Raw genomic sequence first — 16,556 nt, forward strand, 5'->3', positions numbered from 1 at the left:
ACCATAAGTGAGAGATTATTCAGGATTGTGCGGTTAAATCTCTCCACCATGCCGTCCGATTGTGGGTGTAGTGGTGTTGTCCTAGTTTTCTCAATTCCGAGAATTTGACATAGGCCCTTAAACACAGCAGAGATGAAATTCCTCCCTTGATCGGAATGAATCTGCAAAGGTGTTCCGTATCTCGAGATCCAATGTTGGACTAGAGTCTCTGCTACGGTGGTAGCCTCTTGATCTGGAATGGGATATGCTTCCGGCCATTTGGTGAAGTAGTCGATAGAAACAAGAATGTATTTGTTCCCAACAGCAGTTCTTGGTAGAGGACCCAGGATGTCGATCCCAATTCGTTCGAAAGGAGCTCCAACGTTGTACAGATGTAGCTTCCCTCTGCTTCTCTTCTTCGGTCCTTTACGAGCAGCACAGGCGTCACAAGAATGGCACCACTTCTCCACGTCATCCTTCGCCTTGCTCCAGAAGAAGCGCTCCCGAACTTTATTAAGGGTTTTCAAGACACCAAAATGTCCTCCAGTCGCACTACTATGTATTTCTTTCAGAACATCTGAAATCCTGGATCGAGGAAGTAGTAACTGCCACCTAGATGTCTTGCCGTCGTCAGATTCCCATTTCCGGTGTAGCACGCCGTTCCGTAAATGGAGTGAGTTCCATAAAGCCCAGTATCTTTTTGTTGCAGGACTGAAGATGGAAACGTCCTGCCAGCTAGGGCGTCGACTGTCACTTTCCATGAACTCTAAAATTGGTTTTATGTCGGGGTCTTCAAGTTGATCTTTTCGAACTTGGTCATCACTCCATGGATCAGGTTCTGATGATGTTGGAGTCACTGTCACCTGATAGGCGGTAGGGCTAGTCGTTCCATACTGTTTCTCGATTCGGGAACAATAGTGGCAGTTCTCAGGACAGGGTCTCCTTGATAAAGCGTCAGCATTACCGTGAGATAACCCTTTTCGATGCTTGATCTCCATGTCATATTCCTGGAGCCGCTGTATCCATCTGGCTATCTGGCCTTCTGGATTCTTGAAGTTCAAAAGCCAAGTTAACGAGGCATGATCTGTCCGAAGCAGAAATTTTCGGCCGTAGAGGTAATGATGGAAGTGTTCTACAGCTTTCACTATGGCCAGTAACTCCTTTCTGGTGACGCAGTAATTTCGCTCCGACTTTGATAAGCATTTGCTCCAGTAAGCGATGACATGTTCATTTCCGTCAATTTCTTGGGATAAAACAGCTCCAATTCCCTCGTTGCTCGCATCAGTGTCCAGGATGAAGGATTTTTCAGGCTGAGGATAGGCGAGGATAGGCGTTGATGTTAAAGCCTCCTTCAGTCGTAAAAATGCATCTTCGCATTCTTTGGACCATTCAAACTTTTGCTTGCTCTCCGTCAGCTTATGCAAAGGTCGTGCAATGTTGGAAAAACCCTTCACAAACTTCCTGTAGTACGTGCAGAGCCCCAGGAAACTTCGCAACTGATGGATGTTTTCGGGACGACTCCAACTCCTGACCGCAGATACCTTCTCTGGATCGGTTTGCACACCCTCAGAAGAGATGATGTGACCAAGGTAGTTCACTTCCCGGCGGAACAAATTACATTTGGACGGGCTTAACTTCAGATTGGCTTCCTTAAGCTTTTGCAGCACCTTCCTAAGATTTGCCAGATGTTCTTCGAAGCTGCGTCCCACGATGATGATATCGTCTAAGTAGACCAGACAGGATTCGTAAGAAAGTCCTCTTAACACTGTCTCCATAAGACGCTCGAACGTAGCTGGTGCATTGCAGAGGCCGAAGGGCATCACTTTAAACTGCCATAAGCCTTGTCCAGTTGTAAAAGCTGTCTTTTCTCGGTCATCAGGGTGTATCTCAACCTGCCAGTAGCCGCTCTTCAAGTCCAGGGTCGAAAACCACTTGTGTCCGGAAAGAGTGTCCAAGGTGTCGTCTATCCGTGGAAGAGGGTAGCTGTCTTTCTTGGTGATTTCATTCAGCCGTCGGTAATCGACACAAAATCTGGTGGAGCCATCTTTCTTTCGGACCAAGACGATGGGAGAGGCCCAAGGACTGGATAACGGTTCGATTACATCATTCTCCTTCATCTCTTTCAGGAGGGTCTCAACCTCTTCCTTCTTGGCGAACGGTAGTCGTCTTGGATGCTGTTTAATAGGGGGGTGTTCTCCAGTGTAGATCCTATGCTGCGTTAAATTCGTCCGGCCCACATCCTCCGATGCAGATGAAAACAGATGCTTGAAGTCGTCCACCAATTGTTCCGCAGCAGTTCTTTGATCCTTCGATAAGGGTGCACTCCCAATTAACTTCGATGTCAAGGACTCAGAAGACACAGTCTCGGGGGAATTGATTCTTCTAATGATGCAGTTTACGGGAGTACAAGTTGCTAACACTTCGCCTTTCCGGATATTCCTTGGCCTTTCACTCACGTTGGCGACTCTCACAGGAATTACATCCTTGGAAAGGTCCACAAGCGTAGATGCCACCAGCACTCCTTTTGGGTTATTGCTTAAGTTGGGGTATTCAATGAGTCCAAATCTAAAACTATTGCTTTCTTCAATGGAGCCGGGTATTAATGATTCTGACCTTGAGGGAATTGATAAATCTGTTTGGGCAATTATTTGATGAGCGGATTTTACATCACTTTCTGCGGGAAAGACTGCTATGTCTTCTCTCGTCGAGTGCAGCTCGTTAGTCTTGAAATCGAGGTTGAAGTCATACTTCTTTAAAAAGTCCAATCCGAGAATGAAGGGGTCTATGATAGCAGCAACGAATGCGGTATGATGGTAAATGGCATTTCCAAACACAATTTCTAAGTTCACTTTACCTTCAATCTCGATCTTGTCACCTGTCACAGTTTGGAGGGTAACGCAGGGCGGCGTCCACAGAATGTTGAGTCCAAATTGACGAGCCACATCTGTTCTAATGATCGTAACATTGGCTCCAGTGTCAATAATCAGTTCGCAGGGAAACCCGTTTACATATGCGTAAACAAACAGTCCATTACTGCCGCCACTCGTCGATGAAATCTGGAAAACTTTAAGATGGGGCTCATTCCAATTTGGCGACCTCCGCCCCGCGAGATTGCCATGGCTTAGTTTTCCTGGACCTGCGAGGGAGAGGTGCTCTTCCCTCTGGTTTCTTGGCGAGCTTCACAGTTTCTTCGCAAGTGACCCTCGCCGCCACATTTCCAACACTTAAGTGATTGTCCATTTTGGTCCTTGGGAGCCGAAGTCCCTTTGAGGATTCCTGCAATTTCTTTTATTTGATTTTCCACTTCAGCAAAGCGTGACGAAACCGGATCAGGCTCATCAGTTTTGACGCCGCGGATCGAATGGCGATCCTTGCGGGTTGCTTGCTGGGCGGCCTCCAACTTCATCGCATACACAACAGCAGAATTCAGGTCTTTGACATCCGCCATCCGTAGAGCTTTCTGGATTTCCGGATCTCGAACCCCGTCGATGTAGTAGTTGAGTGCCAGGTTGTCCCGAACATCCGCAGGACAGTCGCAAAAAGCAAGATGAGACAGTCTTTCGATGTCCGCCGCGAGCTCTTGCAGGGTTTCTCCGGTTCTCTGGAAACGGGACTTCAACTGGAGTCGGCTGAAATCTTTCTGGCACTTCTCACCGAAGCGAAGCTCCAACGCAGATGTGAGGGCGGCGAAATCCAGGCGCTGGCCGTCCGGAAGGTTCTGAAGAATGTCCGCTGCGTCACCTCTCAGGGATGCTGCAAGATGGCAGGCCTTGGTAGCAGAGTCCCATCCGTTCGCTTCCGCCACTATCATGAACTGAGTTTTGTAAACCTGCCACGAAGTTTTCCCATCAAATGTGGCAAGTTTAATGGACGGTCGAGCAACCGATGTGGGAGCGCCAAACTGTACAGAGCTGCTTTCCGCGGTCGCCAATCTCCTTTCCAGGTCTTTAAAGATGTCTTCTTTAAGTTGATGAAATTTTCTATCTTCTTCTTCCAGTTTATTTTCTACAGCATTGCATCGGCCTTCCACGGAACTTAATTTTTCTTCAAATTTCTCTTCGATAGCATCAACTCGATGCTCTATCTCATTAAATTTATTTTCCATCACAGTCTTTACCGAAGTAAGATCGTTTTTAATTTCCTCTTGGTTAGAAACTAGGTCATTTTTCAGCACCGTTAAATCACTTTTCAATTGGTTTTGATTAGCCGCCATATCATTTTTTAATTGTTCTTGATTAGCTGCCATATCATTTTTTAATTGTTCTTGATTAGCTGCCATATCATTTTTTACTTGTTCTTGATTAGCTGCCATATCATTTTTTAATTGTTCTTGATTAGCTGTAAAACTTGCAGTCAAGTCACTTTTTAATTGTTCTTGATTGGCTGTAAAACTTGCAGTCAGGTCACTTTTTAATTGTTCTTGATTAGCCGCCATATCACTCTTCACAGAGGTGATTGCGTCAAGAAGTTGTTTTAATTGTTCATCCATTGCGCGAGTAATCACCATAAAAATAAAGTCCTAATTCAAAAAAAGTCTTTATGAAAAAATGTCCAAAGTCACACTTACTCCAAGAAAGTCCAGAAGAAGCCCCACGTTGGGCGCCAATTGTAACGGATTCGGTGCGACTTCCACTTTCTTGAAATGAAGACACAGTTCTTGATAAAACACAGGAAATTTATTTACACTATGTACAGGAAAAACCGTTAACAACTGCTAAATTATTCATCAGCAATTATCACACAACACCGTAAACTCAACGTTTACACACGTATTTACTTCCAAATACGAAAACAACACAGCGAAATGCCTCGCTATAAACAGAGCTAATACACACACTCAGTTCGAAATCTGAATCGAAACTCACTGTTTATCCATCGCTAACGGCTTAAATACACCGAAAAGAATTTTCTCAAATATTCCACACGCTTCTCGAAATGCGTTGACCGTTATCAAATTTTATCAATGAACAAAAAGGGAATAGGGGTCGTATATTTTAGCCGAATGAAAAAGGGGTTGTATATTCATTACGGGAAACTATTTACAGGTTACGTTCCTACAATAATTACTATTTACAGGATTTGTAACAATATTATGGTTGTGGGAAAATAATAATACTGCATCTAGATTGACCAACATTGTGGTTTTTCTTAAATCACATGGTGATTGTACCTCGAGATAGCCAAACATATTGTACCTTAGGACACGTTCCAAGGTACAACATATGCATGACTCTTAATAATTATATGTTTAGGAACATGGAACAATGGTTTACTCTTATGTAGTGTTTTAAACACATTTAATGTTTTATAATAATTCGTAATTCATTATTCATAATTTATTATTATAATTCATGATTTAATTCATTATCAGGAATGATTTTTTTTTTGGTGCAAAATTGGTTTAACTATATGGCTGTTTCTTGAATCGTGAAGACTTTCCCATAGTACAACAGGATTGTATCACAAGGTACAATAGGATGTTGTTCCTTGGGACAACAACTTGGAACTCTTACTTTAAATGGCTGGCAATATTTAATTTTCAAACTGTCTGAATTTTAAAAATATATTGCATAGAACTATGTTGGGGTACTTCAATGTGACTTTTAGATTTTAAATTTAAATTTAATAATTGACAATAAAAAATAAAATATTAATAGTGTCCCTTACCTTCACACATTTCAATATGAACTGGCATTATACTCTTTTGAAGATGACACGAAGATTCTTTCAGCCTGCATTCATTATCATACAATTTCCCATCGGATCCGCACACAGGTTCTATAGCCAAAGGACACTTGAAATCGCAGACGCAGTAGGGCATGCCTTCGATGTTGTATTCACAAGTACCTCCGTACTTGCAAGTTCTTTCCTCGCAATCCGTTTCAGCCCCAGATCCCTCGTCTGAAAAATGACAAACAATTTGTGCGAATCAATATTTGAGCACAAATCGGGATGCAATTTTAGTAATAAGACAACAGTACTGATGGAAAAAAGATATTCCTTAATATTGAACGAAGAAAATGTTATTTGAAAATAAGTTGCTCCGGTATTTGGGATACGTATTTTATTACCATCGGAGCATTAAATAAAGCTCAAATACATATAATAATGTCATGACTATTCTTTCCAACACTTAATTTAATACTTGGTCTAATCTTAAACTTTAAAAGAACAATAAATTGTTTCTGAAGTGCAGATTTCCCTTTTAGAACTTTTTCTACAAATATTTGCGTCGGATACTGTCATATTTTAGTACTTAAAAAGGCCCAAAAATTGATCTGTGAGGACATTTTTGTTAAAATAATATTTAAAAATGATTTTTTTTTTTTACTTTTAAAGAACATATCACTTAAATGATATTCTTGCTTTTTTTTTTTTTTTTTTGCTGTTACAACCGTTGCTTCAGTACTTTTTTTTTCGGACAGTTTGTTTGCATGATTTTTTTTTCCTATTATCAAATTTTGAAAATTGTTAACTTACAAATACCCGTTGTTATAAATATCTTTCGAGGGAAGCTCCCTCGTTTTGTAATCCCAAACAATTTTACATCTTAATTTCTGAAAATGTGTCTTGTTTCATTGTTTTTGCAATAATTTACATACCAGTAACAATAATAGTACATTTTATGTAAAAACACCGAAGATTCAAAATAAAGCAAAAAGCTACATTTGCAAGAAAATCTTATGAATTATACTGAATTTCTGCTTTAACCTAATAATTCATGTATAGATTACACAGATACACATGTAAAATATGTAAGGAAATATGTAAGCAATGCTTGCGTACAATCTAATTTGTAACACGTAATACGTTTTGTGAATAACGGGAAGCATACAGTATAAACAAATTTTGTGTCACAAATTAGTATACAACACAAATTATGATAAATTATTTGTTTTATGAACCAAGGGAAGCGTTTATGCATTCATTCGCAAATTTGAAGCATAAAAAAAGAACAATGAAAGAACCTGCTTTGCTTTAAAATATTAAAACCAAATCTAAATATTGCAAAGCATAATCGCCAAAATAATAATACTGATAATAATAAATAAATTAAATTACTTGAAGCCAAATTGTTCTTTTTTCAAGGTTCAAAACTTAGAGAGTTAGAGAATTGTATGAGGTTTGAACCTTATTTATTTCCAAAAATAAACATTCGATTAATTTTTTTTTTTTAAATCTTGTCTATATGAATATTTGAATTATAGCTGTAGGAATACTCGCGATCAAATCAAACTCGATTCATCCAATTTAGGAGCTATGATATCCCACACAAACAACATTTCACAAATACATACATTAAATTTTTTTTTTGTTGTTTTTGGTAGGGTGGTTTAAAAAAAGAAACTTGATTATAATGTTGCACTAAATACCGTACCTTAAAACTAAGCTAAATTATTTTTTTAATTATATGGATTTTACCTTGCGTTTCACCCACTTCATCGCATTCTCCATAAAACAGCATATTTAGTTCTTGATCGTGCAAGCACGCAGCATGTCGCATTTCACACTCATTTCTGTACGTCACACCATCATTTGCACACACAGTTTCAGAGACATGTGGGCAATCAGTAGGACACACACATCGCCCTTCCTCACATCTAGCTCCGTATTTACAATGAACATTCTGACAAAGATCTAAGAAAAGTAACATTTTCTAGATTAGGAGGGTTTACAGGAAGAAATGATATGTTCTTATAATACAATCTAACAAGACTGTAGCAAACTTGCCTTGTTCTAAAGAGGGCACAAATAATGTATATTAATGACGAAATACAGTTATTTCAATAGTGCTATGCTTTACACTTCCTTTTAAGAAGTCCTTCATAGTAAAGGAAGTAGGGAAGACCGGGGTTAGTTGTTACAATTTTTTTCAATATTTTTTTTACGCTAAACTATTTCAATTATTTACACGCGTGAAACTTTAAAATGCATCTAGACTGTTTAACATTCATAACATATTTTTTAAAAAATGATTAGAAGCCACTACGCCAAAATATTTCAAGTTTTTTTTAATGGATGTAGATTGTAACAACTTACCCCAACAAGGGGCATGTTGTTACAGTATTTGGGTTACATGAGATATATTTTAGTAATGAAATGAATTTTACACATTTTCTTGTTTATTCTGTTCAATTTTAAAAATTCTTTACCACGGTAAAAATCAAAAACTTTTTGGCTTTACAGATTCACTTCATTATTGACTTATTCTAATAAAATATCATTATCATTGTCCGAAGTAAAGCTTTTACAAGCATATAATTTATCATACTTAGCACATCGGTCATGTGCCCATTTGTCACAATTACTACATTTGAAGCCGTTTAGTTGTTTTTTTGGGTTCTGAGTACGGTTTAGAGCACTTTATGCAGAACCAGTCTTCATCGTCTTCATCCGAAGGACGCACTGTTTGGACGCACCTTACGCACCTTTTTGCATTTTTTTTTTTTTTTTTTGCCTTTGTGTCTGTTGCTTTCTTCTCTGGTTGATACAATTTCCTTTTCGCAGCTTTTTGTTTCCCAGCTTCGGCTTGCAAAACATTTTTAACTGGCGCTGTTAACTGGCTATGGTTTCCGCTTGCGAACCGTCTTCACTTCTGCTCTCTTCCTGCAACGTTAGACCTACATTCGAATAATGCATTATTTATTATTATTATCAGTTGTAATTATTATTATTATGTATTCAGCCATACATATTAACAATAAATTAATCATAGAATGAAAGAGATCAGAGTTATTACTATTATTACTATCATCATCCAACTACAGTACTTTATATGAATTAAATCATGCAATAAAACAGATCAGAAATAAGACTTACCACCAGTAGCATTTTTTCATTTCGCTGCAGAATCTTTCTAGTGTCCTGAAATTCATCGGCTGCCTTTTGTAATGAACTACCTGCAATTACTTATTTAGCCACATCCAGGTATGTTTCTTTAGGTGTTTTGCCCTTGTCTGTCTTGTTTTTATAGTTCCCCGCCATATCACATTTAAAAAGAAAACATAATATTAAATAAAAACTTACATGGGACAAGTTATTACTTGTAACAACTAACCCGAACAAAATTGTAACAACTTGCCCCATACGACGCCACTTTAGTTCTTGCACATATTACTGGTATTATATATTTGTACAAAACTTTTAAATATGTTAGCACTTATCTAAAAACATAGGCTTTCACGTTATTTAGAAATAAACTCGTTATCTACAACGGCTTCGCCACAAATAGAAAAATAACAGCGGAAAGAAAAATTACTTCCAGACTCAAAAAACCATTTTCCTTGAGCACTCTCCATGCTACTGACTGCAAGCCCTTCAAAAATTGTCAGGGAATGCAGATGGGTGAATGCTATCATCTACTGCAAGGAAAGTCAGTTTCTCCTGGCGGTTAATTTTAAATTCAAATGTAACAACTTATCCCGTGCAACAACTAACCCCGGTATCCCCTATTTTACTCGTGTAAAAAAATTCACTTAAACATCGACCTAAATTTCCATTTTTCTCAACCTCAAATGAAGGATGAGCGGTTTTCTCAGAAGCATATCCTTATTTATATTGGTTATAAGCTTCGTAAGAAGCATAAAAAGGTATTTAAAATGGTTTCAGACTTATTTTTAGTATTAAAGTAAAATATTTTGTGTCTTCTTTATTTCATTTAACTGCACTATAACACTGAATTCTTGACCGACTATTTATCAACAATCAATACATAAATATATAAATTTTAAAAAATATTAATAAATTTGTGAATTGATTGTAGAAAAATACTAATGGTTAATGAAGACACATTTTTTAAACACGTACACTAATATTCATATTACGGAGATGATACGGTCGCTTTAATTGTGCCCCAGACGTTATGTTTACCAGTGCCACATCAGCTATCTACGGACTAATTAGCAAAAAAAAAGCCGAGGAAGGGCAAAAGGTACGACTGTTACTGGCATCACTAGATAATTTTTCAAGATTTTTTGCTTTAAGTAATCATAACAAAACAATGTTAAAATGTGCCCTTTCTTTGTCAAACTGACAGCTTTTATGATTTTTTGTTTTCTTCATATCGATTGAAACTTTGAGTTTCAGTTTAAGTACTCGTACTCATGCTTACTAATTTTAGTTTTGAAGAGTTTAGGTATGCTAAAATAGTAAAGGAAAATAATACTCATACTCACTGCATGGTCCTTTAGAAACTACCATAACGTATTGCGCTTTCCGGCATGCCTCCACTCTCATTTCGCATTCATTCAAATACGTTATTTCATCAGTTCCGCAAACTAAAGATTCAACCTAAAAAATAATTTAAAATTTTTTCGATTACTCTTTTTTATGTTTAATTAAATTTTACATTCAGTAAAAAAGTAATTTCATTAGTTCCACAAACAAAAAACTAAACAAATAAAAATTCAATTTTTTTCGTTGATTGATCTTTTCTACATATTGCAATGTAATTTTAGATACAAAAAAAGTAATATCTTTATACCCACAAACTAGAAACTAAACAAAACAAAAAAGTCGAATTATATGTAGATCGCTCTGTCCTACATGTTGCATTCGAATTTAACAGTCAATCAAAAAAACAATTTCATTAGTTCGTCAAACAAGAAACTGAACCAAAAAAATAATTTAAAATTATGTTTCGATGGCTCTTTCCTACACGTTCAAATTTTACCTTCAATAAAAAGAGTAATTTTATTAGTTCCACAAACAAGTACCTGAAGAAAAAATTCAAAATTATGTTTCATAAATAGAAACCTATAATTTGTCCACTAGCGCACAAAACACAATGTTAATACATGCAAGACTTGCATTAAATGTTTCGCAAAATTAACATATCCAGTAGCACTATTAAGACAGACTTTTCTTAATATATAATGTCATTTTATTTTGGACGTTTTGGATAATGTTTTAACCCATTTTCGGCATTTTCACGCACCATTTCAGTGAAGATTTTTTAATTAACGCTGTTTCGTATATTTTTTACAAATGTAATTTTTATGCCATTTTAAAAGGGTTTGAAGGCATCTATAAAATGATAGTAATTCATTTGGAGCAAGCACTTTCTTTAGAGAAAATTTCAAAATATGCTTGTTTTTTACCTTGAAACGTCGACTGTCGAATTCGAGTTTTTGAAATTGCATAATCAATCGACTTGAGATTAATCACACGTTCTTATAACGGGTTAAAGTTGTAAATTCTATAGATAAAATAAAAATAAAAATAATTTCATAAAAAATCTTATAAATCGTTATTCAAATTTAATGGTGCGTAAACGCACCATTGGCCGAATGCATGAACAATAAGCAAAAATTGAAAACCTAGATTTTATTCAAGGAATCGTACGTTTTCTTTCTTTTTTTTTTTGCAAATTGTTGTTATTTCATTTAAATTTGTCTGATAGATGTGTCTAAATCATGTGTCTTAATAGATTTGTCTATTCTTTTTTCAAAAAAATATGGTAATGACAATAATAGTCACGATTTCCAATTTTCAGCAACCGACTTGAAAAGATTTTTAGAAATACTAATTCTTTCTGGATATCATTCTCTTCCCCGAGTAGATATGTACTGGTCTTTAGATGAGGATAAAGGACTGCCAATAATTTGGAAAAGCACGAGCCGAATCAGATTTAAAATCATAAAACAAAATATCCATTTATCCGATAACTCTTGCCTTGATAAAACAGACAAGTTTTCTAAATTACGGCCATTTCTCCTGCATATAAAAAAAAGCATTTACAATTTGGAATCTTTTCTCAAAATTAGTCAGTTGACGAAGAGATGGTGCCTTACTTTGGAAGGCATTCATAAAAAATGTTCATAAAGGGATAGCCAGTAAGGTTTGGATTCAAACTTTGGTGTTTGTGCTCATCAAACGGATACCATTTCCAATTTATTCCGTAAGGAGGTGCTGAGACTAGCAGTAATCGACAAAAATGCCATTAGGAACAAGTGTTATTATGAAATTACTTAACGTTGTTCCAAAACCTAAAATGCACAAAATATACTTTTTTTTCTTCCTACAGTTCATTCGAAATTTTGAAAGAAAACGTTTTTTTCTTCTTTTGCATCTGGAACAGCTCACGAAAATCGCATTGCTGAATGTGTATTGGATGACTATGAAAAAATATGAAAAAAAAAAACCTTGGGGTTCCTATGATTTTGCATTCAACAAGGATGCGAAGACATTGACTATCAAATAGAACGACAATGCTGTAGCAACGATTGTTACCAATAATGGGATCGTTTTGCCAATTGTAAATGCCAAACGTGAAAGAAAGGAAATTTCTATTCCACAACCGAACTTTATTTTGGACTACAATAAGTATATGGGAATCGTTGACCTGCATGACAATGCAGGTCAATTCAAAACAAAAAATTGGGGTGGCCATTTTTTACAAATATTATTGATAGTGTGATAGTGAATTCATGGAAGCTACATAGAATTGTTAGTAACACAAAAATGCCACTTACAGACTTTAGGTCATACATAGCGATTGCCTTATTAAAAGCTGAATTCAAAGACAATCTATTTGGTGAAAATACGGTACAAATAACACATCCAAACAAGGGTCGTAAATCATCCACAGCTCTACCGAGAGAAATACGAACTGATAGAATCGCATACGAGGGAGGATCCAAAAATAACCGGATTTTTGTTCTAAAATAATTATATATTAGTTTATTCACAAAATTTATTTTGTCTCCTTTAAAGTGTTCACCCTTAGATGCAATACACTTGTTAATTCCTTTTTTCCACTCTTAGAAGCTCCCCAGGAACTCTCTAACTTTGACCATGTCCAGTGCCCATTTCGAAGTAGTTTCTACAGCCTCAACATCCTCAAAACGCTTCATTTTCAGATTTTTTTTCATCCTCGGGAACAGAAAAAGATCATTGGGGGCCAGGTCTGGCGAAATGGGTGGTCGAAGAACGACTGGCCACCCTTGAGAAGCCAGTTAGCGGTTAATAGTAAAGGTTGTGTATACGGGAGCGTTATCATTGTGAAGGAACCATCCTTCCAATTGCCCTAGCGAGCTCCAACTCACTCTTGTTTCTTCTAAATTTTCGTCAATCGTAAAACGACCACTCTCGTTGATTTTTTGGCAAATTTTTTCAACGTTTTCATCATTTCAAGACGTTGAATGGCGCTCAGAGTGAGCATGATCTTCAACATTCATACTACCGCATTTAAAGCGCCCAAACCACTCGAGAACTTATGTACGGCTCATAGCATCGGTCTTGAAAGCTTGTTGAAACATTTGGTAAGCTAATCCGTTGCCGACTTTTCAAGCAGGAGAAGCAAAATTTCAAGTTTAGTTTGCTCTTTTAAATCTGCCATATAATGAGTTCGCAGGCGGAAAGAAACAGCACCTGAGAAAAATAACCCTACGATCAGACGGTATCAATTAAACTGACGCCACTTGCACAGCTGGTTTGTGAAGGTCTCTACTTGAGCCATCTAGCTGGAGAACACTCTACTACATCTAGGATTGACATCGCACCATTAGTCTGGTTTCTTTTGGGTCCCCCCTCGTATACCATAAATGAACACGAAGAAACAGCCCGCAGACGATGAAAAGTGCTCAAAAACCACACGATTTATTTGTGCCTCAAATGCACAGTCCATTTACATCGAAAATGCTTCGAAAATTTTCATTTAAAATTGCGAAAATTCGACTAAGAATAATATTGTTCCACTGAAATATTTGTTAATTGATTTGGCCAATGGTGCGTATACTCACCATTTTATTTTTTTTAATTGAATATTTTTTATTCAAGAAACTTTTTTTATGTCTTAATAGATGTATTTTAAATCCAATTTTTAGAAAATATTACCACATTTTATAGAATTTCCATGCTCGGCTTGAAATGGGTTAAACTCCGCGAGTTTTTTTTTTTTTATATTTTTTTTTTTTTTTTGTCTTCTATTAACATGGTTTCGTTTGTTGTCGTGCTAGAAAACTAGCATTTGTTCGGAACTTCATCGTCAAGCATTAATTGCATGTAACAAGTTACTTTTGATGAATACCATTAAATAAGCTCTATTTGTGTCAGAAGTACAATTAACTACACTGCAATTTTCATATTATATTTTAAACTTCCCATTTAAATTATTTTGAAAATACGAATTATTTTATATTTCATGAAATGTTTTTTTCCCCCTATTTTCCATTTAATAGCAAAATTTGTAAAAAAAAAAAACATTAATTAGCGAAAAGCAGTGTGATTATTTTAAACATACGAACATCAGTTCTTTTTATTGTTTTTAAAAGACTTTATTACAATGGAGAATCACTTGTTTTCGTTGAATGTATTACATAACTAGAAAAACACTATCACAAATGAAAAAGAGTTGTTTTTTGAGCAGAGGAAATAAATTTGTTTTGGAACAGAACATCAGTAAGGTGTGAAGTAGTTACTTATAAGGAAGCTATAAACCTTCCGATTCCGCTGTGTTTCCAATATTCTTAAAACAAACAGTTTTTCCCGTTTTGTCATGTCAATTTTTTTTTAATATCCCTGACCAACAGTAACTTTCTTCGTTGTGCTACTTTTCTCAGGGTGTGAGAAACTAATTAAGTAAGCAAAACAAAGAAATACTTTTCACAAATGCCGTCTGAAATTTTTTATAGCAATTTAATTCATATTCAGGATAACTATTGATTAATTAATTCGTTATGTTCTACAAAGAACTCATTCAACATTGACATTTCCACTTTACCTTACAAACTAATATTTCTATATAGCGTCGGAAATGTTATGGGTGAACTGGGCTGACGCCCAGTTTGAGACCTTCCCCGACGATCCGCCACAGAGAATGTCCACAAACCTTTGCCGACCTTTCAACCCAGCCATACGAAGGGTGCATTGCGAGGAGGTTAAGTGTGTATACGAAAAATGTACTCCACGGACCTCCGTGCGGTACAACCAAAGCTTACACGCTGAAAGGTGGGGTAAAGAGGGGAATAGTACGTTTTACCGAAAACTCCTATTTCACTATAAAGTTTAAAATATTTCTTAAGATTTTGTTCTTTTTTTTTTTTTTTGCCTTTTCAATTTATTTATAATGGATCAATAAGCTTAACTTAAGAAAAGTTGGAGGTAGGGGGACAGTTATTCTGTGTCGAAATAAAATGTAAAAAAATATCTAGCTCGTCCTCTAGATGTAAGAAATGGGAATCAATCAAAAGTCTACACCTTCTGGATGAGCTAGAATTAATTTTTCACATTTCATTTCGAAATAAATGCAGCTATCTCATTCCTTCCGTCATTTCATTCTCTCTAAATTTTCTCTTGACACTTGTCAAGGTCATTTATCTTTACCAACACAGCTGCCAGTTCCATATAGAAAAGTTTACGGAATCTTTCTTCAGTAAATAATATTGCTTCCATGTGCAATAAATTTTTTACTATCCATACATTCGGAAAAATTGTCATTTAATAGCCTTTAATAAGCTAACGTAACAAAGTTTTCAAGGTTATGATTAACACAATGTACCTTTATGCAAGTTTTGGGGCAGACACATTTTCCGTTCCCGCGTCCATCACTTTCACAAACTGCATAATACTCGCACCTTTTATTTTCACAACCAGCTAAAATCAGGAAAAGAATATAAAACCTTTGTACAGGCATAGCATAAACATCGAAAATAAAGTAATACATAAATAACAACATTGAAACAGGAAAAATAAAAGAGAAAAACGGGACGTTCTCACTAAACAGCCTACATGCATATAAAGCATTGAAATTAAATGTGGTTCCTTTCATCACTGTTCAAAATTTTTTTTCAAAATTATATGACGCAGTGAGAAGCAAAGGGATGTAAGTGGACATTTTCAATTTCTGTCAATTTCAAAATTTAAATATAAGAGCTATATCATTCAAAAGCATTCGTTATAAGTTTCATGGTTCGAAACTTCCAGTAAACTAAAAAATGAAAAAAAAAGAATATTTTTAAAACACATTGCTTTTAAATACTTAATAATGAACAAAATGTGTTTTATGATATTTCTGTGCAATATCATGTTTCTATTAATTGAAACTTATTACTCTAATTTAAGCGTCAACAGAAAATTGTGCTTTCAAATATAAAGAAAGGTGATACTTCTTTGGCGACAGAGACCCAAAATTACGCAAAAACTTTGAACTTATGTAAAGAAAAAAAAATATACTTGTAAATTAGTGTGAACAAATAAATAAGTACGGAATTACACCCCTGGTTTGAAACGAGCCGATTCACATAATTATATACGTACATACAGACATCACGAAAACACTAGCGGTACACAAAGCCGTATCAAAACAACTACTCAGCAAGAGTAAAATGGACATTTAGACAGATTGACCCATTAGTTTCTCTACATTAGTGAATGAGAGTTGTTCATGAGTTTTTCACTCACATTTTTTGCAATGTTGCAAACAATTTTCATATTTAGAAGGAAAAAAAAACTTTCAATTATTGTAGCAAAATGTAATTTGAAATCCGGTGACTTTACGATCAAATTGGCTCATTCCCTTCTGGATCTTTTAAATATTTGTTATGCAAAGTACAGAAGATACAAATAGGAACCCAACC

General features: G+C 35.9%; 1 protein-coding gene across 1 annotated transcript in view; it reads right to left on the reverse strand.

Moving 5' to 3' along the window:
• Window positions 1-16,556, reverse strand: part of LOC129225014 (agrin-like) — a 79,057-nt gene that overhangs the window by 32,128 nt on the left and 30,373 nt on the right. Inside the window, exons 6-9 of the mRNA XM_054859561.1 lie at window positions 15,479-15,573; window positions 10,155-10,269; window positions 7,402-7,617; window positions 5,647-5,880 (exon numbers count right to left, since the gene is read on the reverse strand). Coding sequence (XP_054715536.1) covers window positions 5,647-5,880; window positions 7,402-7,617; window positions 10,155-10,269; window positions 15,479-15,573 — 660 coding nt within the window. The remainder of the gene's footprint in view (window positions 1-5,646; window positions 5,881-7,401; window positions 7,618-10,154; window positions 10,270-15,478; window positions 15,574-16,556) is intronic.

This window comes from Uloborus diversus, chromosome 6, assembly GCF_026930045.1.
Source record: "Uloborus diversus isolate 005 chromosome 6, Udiv.v.3.1, whole genome shotgun sequence".
Classification (NCBI taxonomy): domain Eukaryota; kingdom Metazoa; phylum Arthropoda; class Arachnida; order Araneae; family Uloboridae; genus Uloborus; species Uloborus diversus.